Here is a 16,359-nt window from a genome sequence, read left to right as displayed (position 1 = left end):
TCATAGAATTAAAACTCTGGGGGGGGGGAAGTCCTTTGTTTTGCAGATGAGAAATGGACTGGACTATGGGTAATAACAACTATAGTAATAGTCATGATGACAATGATAACTATTGGTGTTCACATAATACTTGCTATACGTATTGTGCCAGGTATTGTACTTTACACACATAAGCTCATTTAGCTCTAGCAAGACAGTACACAGTACTGGCCAAGAAGCACATCATCCTGGGTCTAGTAACACTAAGACCACAGAATAGAGATAACTGTCATAATAATAACTAGAGATAAACGTCATTTGTCCTAGTGGAGCCTCTTATTCAGGAAAACAAATAATTCAAATCTAACAGAAATCCACCAAACAAGAGACCCAGATTAACCCCATTTCCTCCCACAACATTAACTTTCTGCTGCTTTTCACAGCATCACTCTCTATGAGAAAGGAATGAATTGTCACAGCCCTTAACCTAGAGACATGCAGATGTTTTCTTTTTCCACATGTGACACTTTTCATTGACGTTTTACGAGCTGCGGTGGGTCAGTAGCAACATAAGAAGTGAAATGTTGTCAGGACCGGTTTGGCTCAGTGGACAGAGCGTTGGGCTGTGGACTGAAGGGTCTCAGGTTCGATTCCGGTAAGGGGCGTGTACCTTAGTTGCGGGCACGTCCCCAGTGTGGAGTGTGCAGGAGGCGGCTGGTCAATGTTTCTCTCTCATCGACGTTTCTAGCTCTCTGTCCCTCTCAATTCCTCTCTGTGTAAAATCAATAAAATATATTTAAAAAAAAAAAGAAGTGAAATGTTTAAAAATGGTTATTCAATTGGTCAGAAAGAAGAAAACTCAGAGAGCTGGTGTAAGCACATTACAGGATTGAGCAACACTTATTAGGGTTATTTAATTTGCATTTTAGGAACTGCAAGGAAAGCAGGTGATATAAGAGCCACCTCTATCATGACAAATACCTGTGAATACTTTTAAAATACTTTTGAACATTTTTAAAAATTTGTAAGAGAAATGTTATGTATGATCTTGCCCATTTTCACCTGCAGGCAATTATGTTAATAGAAAACACAGACTCCCTCTCAGCCGTGGAATTGCTGGAACATTCTGAGGAGTGACTCCCCTCTGTAAAATTAGAAACATACACTGGCTTGGTAAATTAGTTCTCTTATGTGATCGTTATGAAGATCAGACACGGTTGTTCTTGACTTAACCATGACTATACAAAATCAAGGATCCTAGGACACAAGGCTTCTCATAATATTTACTCACCAAGTGCTGATTATTAATAGGTTTCCTAGGTTTATCAGCAAGCCCTGACCATCTGTCCCAAGGATGCAGCCGGCTCAGCAGGTGTCTGACCCACTGCAAATTAGAAGCCCCTCTCCTGCAATCAGAGATGCAAGACAATTGTCTGAGCTTGATTATTTCTGATTGAGCTAATTACAGCAATGGCAGCCTTTTGCAAGGCATTTCCTCAGGTAACCAAGGTGGGTTTCCTCTTATAAGTACTTGTCTCCCTAAACTGACATTGCAACAGATACAATAAAATTCAGCCTCACCCTGATTCAGTCAGCCTGTCTCATAATGGTGTAGCATTTCCTAGGAAAGAGCCTGGGTCTTTGTTCTTTAATGAATAGAAAAGGTGAGTCAAAAATGTAGAAATGGCAGAAGAGATGGTGGAACATATCTACACGTAACATATCACATAATGTTACGTGTAGATATGTTCATTTACCAAGACTACAAATAAAAAAAGTTGAGGAACTGCTTCTGGATTAGTAATTTTGGATCTAGAATCCTTTTTTTGTATGTATCCATGTTACACAGCCCTTTGGTGGAAAGAATGGCCCTAGAATCCAGTTTTTTGCCACTTTGTGGTCTTTCTAGTTTAGCAGCAGTGCTCATGTCTGGCTGCACATCTAAACCACATTGCAACTTGAAACAAGTAAAACAAAATGAAACCTTGCTTTGATTCAATTGAACTGGGGTGGAGACCCAGCCACTGGTATCCTATATAATAAAAGAGTAATAGGCAAATTGACTGTATCTCTGTGACACCCACAAGCCATGCCGACCAGCCAATCAGAAGCAAGTATGCAAAATAACCCAAGCAAGATGACTTTGCCCACAGAGAGAACAGGAGGGAGGCTTGGATTTCTCTGGCAATGGAGGAAGCCTAGCTTTCAGCCTGCCCTGGCCTGCCTTAACTCTGCTTAAGGCTACAGGGTTTCAATTATAGAAAATAAATAACTCCCAACAAAAATGGTGACAGCCACACAGCTGGAAAGAGCAGGAAGCTTGAGTTGCCCCCAGCAATGAAGGAAGCCAGGTTTCTGCAGCCCTGGCCTGCCTTGACCTCTGCTTAAAGCTACAAAGTTTCAATTATAGAAGATAAATAAATTCCAGATACCAGGGCCTCCACTTGGCTGGCCAGGGGGTGTGGCTGGCCTGCAAACCATCACAGGTCCCTTGCCCAGGCTGCCCCGCATCCTAAGGGAACCCCCACCCTGATCTGGGACACCCTTCAGGGCAAACCAGCTGGCCCCCACCTGTTCACCAAGCCTCTATCCTATCTAATAAAAGAGTAATATGCAGATTGACCATCACTCCAACACACAAGATGGCTGCCCCTATGTGGCCAAAGATGACTGCCCCCATGTGGACATAAGATGGCCATCACGAGATGGCCAGCAGGAGAGGGCAGTTGGGAGGGATCAGGTCTGCAAGGAGGGCAGTTGGGGCTGATCAGGCCAGCAGGGGAGGGCAGTTTGGAGAGATCAGGCCTGCAAGGGAGGGCAGTAGGGGGTGATCAAGCCTGCAGCGGAGGGCAGTTAGGGGTGACCAGGCCAGCAGAGGAGGGAAGTTGGAGGCGACCGGGCCTGTAGGGAAGGGCAGTTGGGAGGGACCAGGCCTGTAGAGGAGGTTAGTTAGGGGCAAAAAGGCTGGCAGCGGAGCAGTTAAGCATCAATCAGGCTGGCAGGGGAGTGGTTAGGGGGTGATCAGGCTGGCAGGTAGAAACGTTAGGGGCAATCAGGAAGGCAGGCAGGTGAACAGTTGGGAGTCAGCAGTCCTGGATTGTGGGTCCCTGATTGGAGAGGGTGCAGGCTGGGCTGAGGGACACCCCCTCCCATGCATCGGGCCTCTAGTCCTATATAATAAAAGCCTAATATGCAAATTGACCCAACAGCAGAATGACTTTGTGCTATTACACATACTGACCACCAGGGGGCAGACGTTCAACACAGGAATTGCCCACAGCCCACAGGCCTCAGGCTAGCCAAGACAGGTGCCAGTCACCCCCCAACCCCCGCAATTGCCCCACAAGTCACCCCACAGATTGGCCCTAATTGCCAGCCAGGCCTAGAGACCCTACCCATGCATGAATTTCATGCACCAGGCCTCTAGTTTTTCATAATAACTCCATATGCTTCTACTATGTAGCCAAAATTAAGAAGCACAATTCCAACAGATTTTGTTAAAATATATGAGTTACAACAGCCAAAGTTTAAATGTATGTCAGCAAGCACAATGGATATCTTTAATGGGTAAAATACTGTGAAAGGCTCAGCCAAATGTTAATATGGATGGTATATGTGAAAATGTTCTGTAAATTATAATGTGCTAAACAAATATGAGGTGCTTTATTATCACCAGCAAATGTCTCCTGAGAGCATCTTATGTTGGTGGTTGTGAAGTTAATAGCCTTAGTCTTTACCCTTAAGAGACTGTAGTCTAAGAGATGGTCATTTGTTTCCAGTAAATGTGCCTCAAGAATAGCAGGGGTAATTGTGGTCACCTTGTAGGTCAGATAGTCGGACACTGCCTTACAGACTGCAGGGCAGCAGGGGATTAATGAATGGCAGCAATTATGACTCAAGTTAAAAGCCAGGTGGCCTGCTCCCATTTTCCCCCCCAAGAAACTTCTTTTAATTAAACCTTAAGAAATATCAAAGGATGAAAAACAATCAGTGTTAGAGCTCTCAAAGAATAACAAGCTTGTTCATCTGAATACAACAAAAGAACTTAAAAAAGAAAGCACACAAAATTCAATGTCATGAATTCCTTTGTAATGAAAAACAAAAGCAAAAAAAAAAAAAAAAAAAAAGAACAAACTGGGGAAAAAAAGTATTCGTGACAAATACTGCAGAGGGTTACTTACATATATAACATAAAAACTTCACATTAGTTAAGAAAAAAATCCCAGTCCATAACCAGCACAAGGCAAACTAAATGGGTTTCTTTTCAAATCACATAAATCTTTCACTTGCTCCAGTTTTAAGGGCTCTTCCACAAAGAGAAGTGAAGGAAGCAGATAACCAAAGGTCACTTCCGAATTTCAAATAGATCTGGAACTCCCATGCAGGAGTTGTCCTAGTTAGATTAAGAAGACAGTTAAAACTCTAAAAGTGATTCCCGTTTAATTAATTTCATTCTCAGATGGGCAATCATTGTAAGGGGCCAATATTGCCTCAAATAGCACAAAGGAATGCCTACGGCACTCGGATCAATTAGAAATGAGAAATGGCGGGAAAGCAACTCTTGCCCTTGCAGGCACTCTTTCTTTTGGAAATAGAATTTAAAATTGAAAAAAAAGTAGTGTTAATCTTCACTGTTATGAAAACTGCGGGGGTTGAGGTCAGAGTTATCTGCATTTTACAGATAAACATATCATCCCTTTGTGGGCTGTTTCCCATTTTTGCCAAGTTTCCTCCTTTGTTATTTCACAGGAGCTCAGTGAAATGCAGGGAGAATAGGTCTTGCCAGATTTTAGAGGTCATAACTTTCACAAAGAGTTTATGAGCTAGTCCAAGATTACACACAGCAATAGGGTCAGAGCTGAGGGGCTGGGCCACCCTCCACAGGATGACAAAGAGATACACCATAGGTCTTATCTAAAAATAGCAAGGACTTCTGATCCATGAAAGCTAGGGTTTGATTTGTGACGATATTTATAGAAAAAGTAACATGTATTAAATCCCACAGGTTAGCACTTATCCTCGCTTTTCTTTCATTCACCATTCCCTCACTCCTGCTTCCCAGGAGTTGTCTGAGGCTGCTAATTTAAGTAATCTGAAAATTTGCTTTGGCTGTTTTGTTTTATCCTGGTGTTTAGATATATTCTAGTTCTGCTAACTGTTTTTCCACCTTAAACCATCATTCTATTTCTGATTTGGTTTCCAAACCCACAGATTCAGAAAAACCATTTTTACCTTCCTTGTTTATCTCAGAGTCTTAAGAGGCAAATCTCAAACAAGTGTTCTGGGCCCATTTCCCTTCCAACCCCAGCTGCATCTCTTCTCCTGCCCAACCAGGCTTTTCTTACCTTACTTCTGCTCATTAGAAAAGGCCTCATTCCTGCCCTCCTGCATGCACACATCTGGCAAATGAGTATTCCTAGAGCACCTCTGATCCTATCTAAGGGGTGGCACTGGCACTGTTTGGGTAAAATCCAGATGCCTCGGTGTGTCCCTGAGGGCCATACATTTACCTTCTTACCTAACACAGGATCAAGAACACAAACCAGGAGCCAGAGGGACTGAGGACTGACTTTCTGCTCTAGATTCTCCAGGCCAGTCACCCACTATTGGCATCTCGTGCTCTGAGTGTCTCATGCAGCCTCAACAAAAGGCTAGTTACCTGTAGGAACAAAAGATACAGATGAAGTGCCTGGCCAGTGCTCTCTTGGCCTTGGTTAAGTTCCGCATACCCTTGTTTCTTCTATCTCATATTTTAATTTGAGCTTTTCTCTTCATTGAAATTCTCAACTCATTTGTTAATTAAAGGTGAAATAGCACAAGTTGGAGCAGTGGTCAGTAAACTCATTAGTCAACAGAGCCAAATATCAACAGTACAACGATTGAAATTTCTTTTGAGAGACACATTTTTTAAGCTTAAACTTCTTCTAATGCCACTTCTTCAAAATAGACTCACCCAGGCCATGGTATTTTGTGAAAAAGTCACATTCAAGGGGCCAAAGAGTTGCATGTGGCTCACGATCCACAGTTTGCCAACCAGAAGTTAGAGTTCAGACCTTCGGATCAGACTGCCAGCATTCTAATCCTGCTGTTTGGTTTTATTTATTGATTTATTTATTTATTTATTGGTTGATTTATTTATTTATTTATTTATTTATTTATTTATTTATTTATTTTGCATTCTGCTGCTTAGTTTTAGACAAGTTAGATAACCTGTATGTACCTGTTTCTTCATCTGTAAAATGAGAACTATAAAAATGATACCCATTCTGGCACATCCCCAGTAGAGGGTGTGCAAGAGGCAGCTGATCAATCTTTCTCTCTCATCGATGTTTCTAGCTTTCTATCCCTCTCTCTTCCAGTAAAAACTCAATAAAATATATTTAAAAAATAAAAAAATATACCAACTCATATTGTGTTTTTTTTTATAAATCTTTATTGTTCGTATTATTACAGATGTTCCTCTTCCCCCCCCCCTCCGTTGCTCCCCTCCACTAGGTTCCCATCCCACCCTCTGCCCTTTCCCCACCCATCATTGTCCTCATCCATAGGTGCACAGTTTATGTGCAGTCTCTTCCAACACCCCCATCTCCCCTTTTCTCCGAGAAATTCACTCCCCTCCCATATCTCTGATTCTATTATATTCAACAGTTAATATTGTTCATCAGGTTGTTTTTTTAAAAAATTTTTTTGGTTTTTAGATTCACTTGTTGATAGTTACGTATTTGTTGCTCATAGTTTTTATCTTCATTTACTTTCTCTTCCAAAAGAACCCCCTTCAGCAATTCATATAATTCTGGTTTGGTGGTGGTGAACTCCTTTAGATTTTTTTTTTTTTTTTTTTAATTGGTGAAGCTCTTTATCTGGTCTTTGATTCTGAGTGATAGCTTTGCTGGGTAGATTATTTTTTGGCTGTAGGTTCTTACTATTCAAATATTCAAGAAATTGAATATTTCTTGCCATTCCCATCTGGCCTGCATGGTTTCTGTTGAGAAATCAGCTGACAATCGTATGGATGCTCCTTTATAGGTAACTACCTGCTTTTCTCTTGCTGCTTTTAATATTCTCTCTTTGTCTTTTGCTCTTGGAATTTTAATTATGATTTGTCTTGGTGTGGTCTTCTTTAAATTTCTTTTGTTTGGAGTTCTGTGCACTTCCTGGACTTGTAAGTCTAATTCTTTCACCAGGTGGGGGAAGTTTTCTGTCACTATTTCTTTCAGTATGTTTTTGATATCTTGCTCTCTCTTATCTTCTGGGACTCCCATAATTCTGATGTTGGTTCGCTTGAAGTTATCCCAGAGTTTTCTTACATTATCTTCAACTTTCTGGATTCTCTTGTCTCCTTGCTTCTGCAGAGGAGTGTCTTCTGGTTCTTTATGCTCCAAATCTTTGACTTGATTCTTGCGATCTTCCATTCTGTTTTTAGGACTCTGTATAATATTTTTTATTTCAGACAATGTATTCTTTATTCTTGTTGATCCCTTATTATTTCTTGTTGATTCTTTATTATTTCTTGTTGATCCCTTTTCATATCCTCATAGGTCTTGTTTATTTTATTGGCCTTTTCTAGGAGATTCTTGAACAACCTTATAAGTGTGGTTTTGAATTCTATATCCAGTTGCTTTTTGTCCTCCATTTCTTTCGTTTGTGATCTGTTTACTTGTCTTGGCATTTTCGCAGCTTCCCTGAGTTGGTAGCCTTAAAAGTCTCTGTGTTCTGCCTGGATGGGGCGGAGTTTCAGGGTGGAGACTACAGCCTTGGCTTCCGTCAGTCACGCCCTATACGGCTCCTGAGTCTCAGTGTTTCTCAGGATCCTTTAGTACTCACTGCAAGCACCTCTGAGAGTGAGGTGCCCTCGAGTTTTGCCTGCTACCAAACAGTCTAGTCTCTCCCCCAATGAGCCTGGAACTGGGGTTCAGTTCAGTTGGAAGTGGGATTGGAAGTGGGGTTCAGAGCAGTCTGGAGCTTTTGTCTCCTTCCCACCAGGGCAATCCAGCGGCACATTCAACCATCCCTTCTCTGTGCTCAATGTGCGCGCCTCCAGGGGCTCTGCCTTTCGCCGTTCCCCCAGGGTTCCACCTTACAGCCCAGCTCCCTCTGTATGAGCCTGGGTCTCCAAGGTCTGGCCTAGAACTGGGGTTCAGAGCAGTCAGAACTGGGGCTCAGCACAGTCCAGAGCTTTTGTCTCCTTCCCGCTAGGGCAATCTAGCAGCAGAGTCAACAGACGGTCCTCTGCGTGCAATGTGTGCACCTCGGGGGCTCTGCCTTTTGCCGCTCCTCTGGGATTCCGCCTCACAGCCCAGGCTTCCTCTGTATATGCCTGGGTCCCCTGGGTCTGGCCTAGAACTGGGGTTCAGTGCTGTCAGGTCTGGGGTTCAGCACAGTCTGGAGCTTTTATCTCCTTCCCGCTAGGGAACGCCAGCCAGGCACTCAGCCTCCCCTTCTCTCCGGCTCTGTCCTCTCCGTGCGCTGCGTGTCTCCATACCTTAGGCTTTTACAGCTCCTCCGCTCTTCCTTCTGATTTTCTCCTTGCTTCTCGTTGTAGAATTTCCCAGTCAGTTGACTTTCCTGTAGTTCTGGGTAATATCCATTTTATATTTTAGTTGTATTTTATTGAAATTGTTGTGTGCAGCTGCGGTTAGGTGTTTACCTGTGCAGCCATCTTGGATCCTCTTCGAAAATCCCCACTCAGATTATTGTTGTGAGAACTGATACAATAAACATAATATCCTTAAGACAGTGACTGATACAGAAATAATAATTCAAGTTCTTCACATTGTTCAAGATTTCCAAATACCTCAACCTCTCCAGAAAGCCTTTCCTAACTAACTCTATAAAAGAAATTTCAGGGGAAAAAATAAGACTTTGAAGCAAAATGACAAAATTTTGATGTGTTGAAGATAGATGATGATTATTCTACTTTTGTGTATGTGTAAAATTTTTGTAATAAATTTTAAGTCTCTTCAGTTTACATTTTGAGGGTTTTTTGTTTTTTGGTTTTTTTTTTGCAGTTAGCCTTGTGTGTGTGCGTTTTTGTGTGTGTGTGTATGTTGTTGTTGTTTTTTTCTTTCCCAAATGCACTATTAAATTGGCTAAATAGCAATTAATAATATTGTCTTGAAATTCTCAAACATAGTAGATAATGCATTAATGTCATCTCTTCAGGTCTTCCTTCCCGAGTCCCCTTCCTTCTTTTTCATTTAGATTAGCAGCACATTGGGCTTTCTGCAAAATATTTTATCTGGACTTTCCTTCTCCATGATCCTGGATGGAACATATCTATTTTCCTATCTTGGATTCACTCTGGCCCTCTTTGTCAATAGATTCCCTCATTTTACAGAAGCATGTGCTCCAGTAGCTTCTTAAGGGAGGGAAGGGGGGTGGATTGTGAAGTAAAATTTTCAGTCATTGAATGTCTTTATTTTCTCTCACATTTGGTTTGGCTTGATACTTTCCCCCTCAAAATTTTGGAAGCATTTATCCATTTACTACTTCTAGTCTCTTATATAGGTCTTAAGAAGTTCAAGTTATTTTACTTTTTTGATAGAGAAGAGAGAAGAGGGAGAGAAAGAAATCTGCAACCTAGGTATGTGCCCTGACTGGGAATGGAATCTGCCACCTTCTGGTATAGGAGATAAAGCTCCAACCAACTGAGTCACACTGACCATGTAAGGCTACGTATTTTGATTTCCATTTATTTCCCTTTTGGAATATCTTAGGATCTTCTTTTTACCTTGTTGTTACAAAACTTTTCAGCATATGCTGTAGTTGATCTTTTTTTTTTCTATTGATTGTGCTGAGCCCTTGTATCTGATAGGTCTAGGAAATTTTTCTAGTTTGTTTTGTTATAACCTTACATTTTCTCTGGGCTCTTTTTCTGTGATTCTTATTCATAGGATATTAGACCTCTTAATCCAATTTAAGACATTTACTTGGAGAAATGCTATGTGGAGGAAATAGGAAGAAAGTTAAGAAAGCTTGGGGTATATGTCAGACCAAAATGTTAACCTATCCCAGGTGAAGAGAGCAAGAAAAATGTCCTAAATACTCCTTAAACCTATGGTTGTGGATAAAACCTCCAGGGCATCCTTGAGTCAAAGTCAGGTGACAATGGAATCCCCTGTCTTTCAGGGACAGATAGGCCTTATTATTTCTGCTGCACTCGTTCATTGGTGGTTATCTAAACCCAGGCATGGACTCAATACAAGCACAGTGATTGGTCTCAAAGTAACTCACTGGGGCCATGATTAATTAGCTACCTTTCCTTGTGGTCTGAGGTGCCAACATTGGTACGTTTTACAATCATGTGACATTGAATGTGTTTGTCTATGTCCTGTGCCTGGAACTGTGTCAGGCACATTATAATAAAAACTCAGAGAGCATTAATTATTGTTACTGAGTGCCATAGAGAAGACTGCAAGGGTGTGGGGTTGGGCAAAGGACTTGTTATAAACCTAATACTCTAAACTTTAGAATATATTTACTCTTACTTCATGCACTATTCAAATAAGTTTGTTAGTGAGTACAAGCCAAACCCATGTTTAAAAAGGGAAGAGTAAAGTCCTAGCTGGTTTGGCTTGATAGAGTGTCCCAGATTAGATTCTGGTCAAGGGCACATGCCTAAAATGCGGGCTAAATCCCCAGTATGGGGTGTGCAGGAGGCAGCTCATCAGTGATTCTCTCTCATCATTGATGTTTCTATCTCTCTCTCCATTATATATCAATTATATATAATGGGGGGGGGGGGATTTGGATGTTAAAGCTTTAACAAAAGCAGGTATATTCAAGAATTTTAACATTAGGAAACTTAGCCCCAACAACTTCAATAGGCACGGTGCTTCATGGTATTTTATGAATGTAACAACTAATGTTCATAATAATGAGTGATATCAAGAAAATGTTTTGCCAGCACTTTGGAGAGGAGGAGAGTATGAAGTGCATTTTAGAGTGATTTCTCCCCAGAACAGTGAAAGCAGCAGAGGAGCTCCAAGAAAGAGTAAATCCTCCAGATTATAGACAGCTGATACTTTTATTGATCTAATTACCTCCATGGCTCTTTTGTTTTCCTTTGCATAACTGCATATCATTTTTTTTTACTCACTTGATAATGAACAATCATTAGCCTTCTCATTTTATGACATGACTTTATGTTGAGATCCCCACACCTTTCATGACATTTGTCATCACTGCCTGGTGCTCTTGCTTCCTAAGCAAATATAAAATCTCTACAATAAATTACAGATGCAAAAAGAAAGAAAAAAAAATCACGAATGCTAGCAGAGCTTCTGAATTGTTTACATTCCTGAGATGGGCTTGGTCACTGCGAGGACTCTCACTCCTGTGGCACATGCCCTAGGCTGTCTTTATGGACATGGTCTGCTTCCCTGACAGCGGGCTTCCTTTTGCCAGCACCATTTCTACTCAGCACTGCCTGTCATGTGTTCCTGCTTGTACTTAGGAACCACAAACATGCACAGTGCTTTCACAGACAGTGGGTTATCAGCAGGTTCGCTGTCCCAAGATATGACATCAACACCTTTGGAGAATAACTATGGAACTTGATGGGAAGTCATCTTCTCACCTCTCAGGAGTACTGTCAGAGCCAAGAATAGTGCTGTCTAAAACAGACTTCCACTGTGAAACCGAGAATGACAGTGTGAGAGAGAAAGCAAGCATGCCCTGAGATGGCCACGGAGGTAGAGACCAAGAGAAACAACACGCAGTGTGCACATGGTATCTGCCTTAGTTCCACTGCTATAACAAAATACCATGGACTGGGTCATTTAATGCAGTTCTTCAGGCTGGGAAATCCAAGACCAAGGCACAGATTCCCTCTCTAGTAAGGATCAGCTTCCTGATTCATTGATAACTGTCATCCCATTGTGTCTTCACGTGGGGGAAGGGGTGAAAAAACTCTCAGGGGGTCACTCTATAAGGGCACCAATCCCATTCAGGAAGGCTCTGCCCTCATGACCTGATCACCGCCCAAAGACCCCACCTCTAAGTACATCACATTGGGGTTTAGATTTGAACATATGAATTTGGGGTGGCACATTCACTCTACAGCATGTCCAGAACATATTTCAGAGTTAAGAACACAAGCAGAATCTTTTGTCATTTTCCCACTGACCTGTGAGCTCCGTAGGGGCTGAGCCCCTTTTGCACGCAAAATATGCTAAGTGCAGTTTATGAGGAAAGCATAGTCATGCTACTCAGGCAGCGCTTCATTCGTGTTTGATAACAAGAAAAAAAATACAACAATGTCCTTAAAGAAATTTGTTCCTGACTTTACTATAAGGATTAAAATGGGCATTAATTTCACGCAGTTCTTGGTTATTAGCTCCAGTTCTTTGTCATTAACCCCTTTGGTCATCTGCTTTTTGGCTTTGGAAAAGGGCTGTGCTGGATTCCATCCCGTTAGGCAATCATTTTAATTGTAGTAAGTTCATCAGCCATCCTTTCTCTTCTATTGTCATGTCCGACCTTCCAATGTCATCTGTTTTTCTGTGAGTAGTATTCCTTCTTCCCTTTTATTCTAGATGGCATCAAAACATTTTGAAATTTACTGATCTGCAAGTAAAATAACTGAAATGCACAAGGAAAAGCAGGCAGGAACACCTTTAGCCTGGTATATCAGAAAATTTTTTATCTTATTTTTACTATTCCATATTTTCTTTTCTCATCTTGATATTTTTCCAAGATGAGAAAAGAAAATGAATGAAATGAAATGTGCTGGGACTCCTCAGGAATGAGTAAATTTAGGACAATAGCTGGGTGACTATCTTTAGAAACTAAAATTTATCTGAATTTAAAACTATAAATTGTTCTGTTTCCCCCCCAAAAAAAAAAACTAAATTAGTCAGATATGAGGGAAAGAAAAGTATTATGAAGCATTCCAACACACTGGTTAATTTGTATTGATTTTTATCTGCCAATCTAGATGCAATCACACCTTAGGAAGCAGATTTCTATAATTTGCTTTTCCATAAAATGTCACCATTGCATTAAACACTTTGAAAATAGTCTTTGTAAATCAATCTGCACTTATTAGATTTGTTTAAATGATAGCATTAGCATTCCATGCTGAGATTTAATTTTGGTTTTAAAATAACTCCCTACATGCAGAACATTTCCAAGGGTGGAGTGGCTAGTTCCCAATTATTTTCACGCCGTCAGTGCTAAACACATTTAATAACTCACTTACCCACAAGCTGTGGGATCTCTGAAGACCTCCCAATTCAGAGGGAAGCACAGGCTACTTCATATTTTTAAAAAAGGAAAAATGCAGAACCATAGCCAAACACAAAGTAAAAGTTCTTGCCTTGTTCATGTCAAAGGTATTATAGATTCGATCAACATGTTGATTGGCCTTTTGGTTTAGACTTTGCAGACCCAAGAGTGTCTTAAATTCATGTAGAGTTTGCAGGCCAGAGGAATATTTCATCATAAAATTTCTGTACCACACATAGGTCTCCTTGGCAGGAATTGCTGCCAGGCCTTCAGCTATCGAGGCACTATTTCCCATCGTGACTCAGTTTGCAGCTTTTCCTCAGGTTGTCTCCAGGTACGGTCTGTCTGTATTTAGTCCCTCATGCTTCATTAAAACTTGAGGCTAACATATGCCCTTGGAAAGCTACTCTAAACCTCTTACGGCTAAGGCTAAATAAGAATAGAAAGCCATCGAGATGAACTAATCTGTACAGTTTTAAGACTAGATCTTTTGCCACTAATTGATGGGATTGTGCTAACTAGCTATTCAGAGATACAGCTCTCTGTGTAAGGCAGAGGCAGTAAGTTAGAGAGGATAACTCTTGCCATATTGTTAGCCATAAATTCTGCCTATGTTACAGTGACACAGTGGAGCTAATGAAAGAACTTTGAGTTGCCATCAGGAAGTCTGGGTTTAAAGTTTTGTTTGCCATGTAATAACTACATCAAAACATTACTTATGTTCTCTAGCCTCAGTTTCTCTATCTGTAAGAGAGTAATAAGACTATTTGCCTTTTCACATCCAATTATTGTGAAGATAAATTTAGATGAAAAATATTTTTAAAACCATGAGGGAAACTATACATTATGAGTTTTGTTAAATGAAAAGAATGTCTATGTATAGGAGAGGGAAATGGGTAAGAGGTAACTATATTAGTAGTAAAAATAAAGTTGTAGATGTAGTAAACAGAAAAGTGTGGTTTGCATAGAAAAGAACATATTTACTGTATTTCCTGACACTGTTTTTGCCTTTTTTTTTCTTTTTTTAGCTGTTCTTTCTTTTCCCCAGTCTGCATCTACCCATGCTCTCTGCCTGCTAGTTTTATCCCACGCTGAGTGAATTGGCCTATGAACTGCATCTATGCTCCAGTAACAGAAATGAATTGCCATGTGGTCCTCAAGCCATCTAGCACCAGCCATAATGAGAAGTAAGAGAATCACCTTATTTCCGCACAGGGGGTCCTCTGGTTCCAAGCTCCTCTCATAACCTTACTCCATTCCACTCACCCCCAATAGTCAGTACTATTATTGACTCAGTTCATAAATTGGTCTCTGCCTTAGTCCCTACTCCTTAATCCAGATTACCTGTTTAAAACCCAGGATTCCTCAAGAATAGGAGCCATTGGGGCCTTAAGTGAAAGTGGTAATGGTTAAGGTGAATATGATTAATTTTGTTTCAAAATATCATTATAGATTTTCAATAGAAAATTTTAATTTCATAGAGTTATGTAACAAGTGCTCAATAAGATCATGGAAATTTGGAACTCATTCATTTGGTAGTATTATTTAAAATGATTAGAGTAGATGAGATAATAAGGACTCAGCCCTGGGCATTATTCATTTATGAAACATGAAGAATATATCCTATTAGAACCCTTCAAAATCTATTCTCTGGAAAGTCCCTCTACAGACTCTTTCTAAATGTCTGCCAGAAGGCGTTCAGAGGCACTGACTTCTTATCACCATTAGCATTTATTAATCACTAATTTTTAAATTAAAGGAAGAATGGATACTGATAATGGCAAAGAAAGGTAATGCAAGTTTTTAAGGGACCAAGAAAATCCCTCAAGGAAGAAAAAGTCTGGGTAGGTCAAGAATACAAGGACATGAGATTCAGAAATCATACTTTAAAAAAATCTACATAATTATTACTTGTTGATAAAGGAAATAAACTATTACAAGTTATATGAGAATTCTTATATTGGATGAAATATTGATAGCTAAGTAAACGTCAGGAGTCTTACTATATACAACGTTAACCAGTTATGAGACAATGGGAGAAAAATAAAGGGAAAAGCCTTAATTTATAATAGATCAAAGCAAAAATCTAATTAATTACAATGAATATTAACTAGAATGTTTAAGCGTATTTGAAGAAATATTTTAAATGCTAATACATGGCACAAATGAAGACTTGAACATATAGGAAGACATATTTTGGTTGGTCTTGGTTAGAAAGATATGATATTTTAAAAAGGCAATTCTATCTTAATCCATAATATCACCACAAACCTAACAAAATACAGAAAATTTGAGGGTGGGTGGTGACTAAAACGCTAAATCTAAGTTGAATGAGAAACATGCAAGGACACACAGGAAAATCCTGAAATATAAAATTACTGCCTAGTCCTACCCAGAAAACACGGGCCTGACATAAGAGGGATGATCAATGAAAAATGATAGAAATTATTTTTAAGAACTTGGCCCAAATATAAATAGGAATTTAACATGCAATAAAGGTGGCTTGCAGACAATGAGAGAGAAGATTAATTATTTAATTAATAATTCTGGACAATACTGTGACAATCTGGACACACAAAATTGGATTTTTAACTTACTCCTTACACCAAAATAAATTCTAGATGAATCAAAGATTTAACAATATAATTATTTAAATAATCATAAGAAAACAAAGTAAATTTTCTTTATACTTTTTCCATTGGAAAGTCCTCTCTAATTATGGCTGTAAAACCCAGAAGCCATGAACAAAAGAAAATCAAACAAATAAAAATAAAATCCTATATGGCTAAAACCACTATAAAAAATTTTAAATGAAAAATTATTAGAAAATATTGGTAATACATATAATATAAAAATATAATATAAAAAGATACATCAGTAAGAAAATATCACCCAATAGAAAATGAACAAAGGTTAAATTTAAAAATTCAAAAGAACTTTAAACATTAAAAGATTCTCAACCTTACTCATAAGAAATATACATTAAACTACAAAGATATACCATATTTTATCCATTTGATCGGTAAGATTAGGAAGATTGATAATTCACTAGGTAGGTAAACGTGTGAAGAAACCGGCACTGCCACAGCTGGTTTGGCTCAGTGGATAGAGCGTCAGCCTTCGGACTGAAGGGTCCTGGGTTTGATTCTGGTC

At 39.7% G+C, this 16,359-nt stretch overlaps 1 protein-coding gene across 1 annotated transcript in view; it reads right to left on the bottom strand.

Annotated features, from left to right (window-relative positions):
• GUCA1C (guanylate cyclase activator 1C) overlaps positions 1 to 13,501 on the bottom strand; it is a 39,445-nt gene extending 25,944 nt beyond the window's left edge. Inside the window, 1 exon segment of the mRNA XM_036445107.1 lies at positions 13,300 to 13,501. Coding sequence (XP_036301000.1) covers positions 13,300 to 13,501 — 202 coding nt within the window.
• Positions 13,502 to 16,359: the final 2,858 nt, after the last annotated feature.

This window comes from Pipistrellus kuhlii, unplaced genomic scaffold (assembly GCF_014108245.1).
Source record: "Pipistrellus kuhlii isolate mPipKuh1 unplaced genomic scaffold, mPipKuh1.p scaffold_m20_p_2, whole genome shotgun sequence".
Taxonomy (NCBI): domain Eukaryota; kingdom Metazoa; phylum Chordata; class Mammalia; order Chiroptera; family Vespertilionidae; genus Pipistrellus; species Pipistrellus kuhlii.
This window is presented reverse-complemented; position numbering and strand designations above follow the sequence as displayed.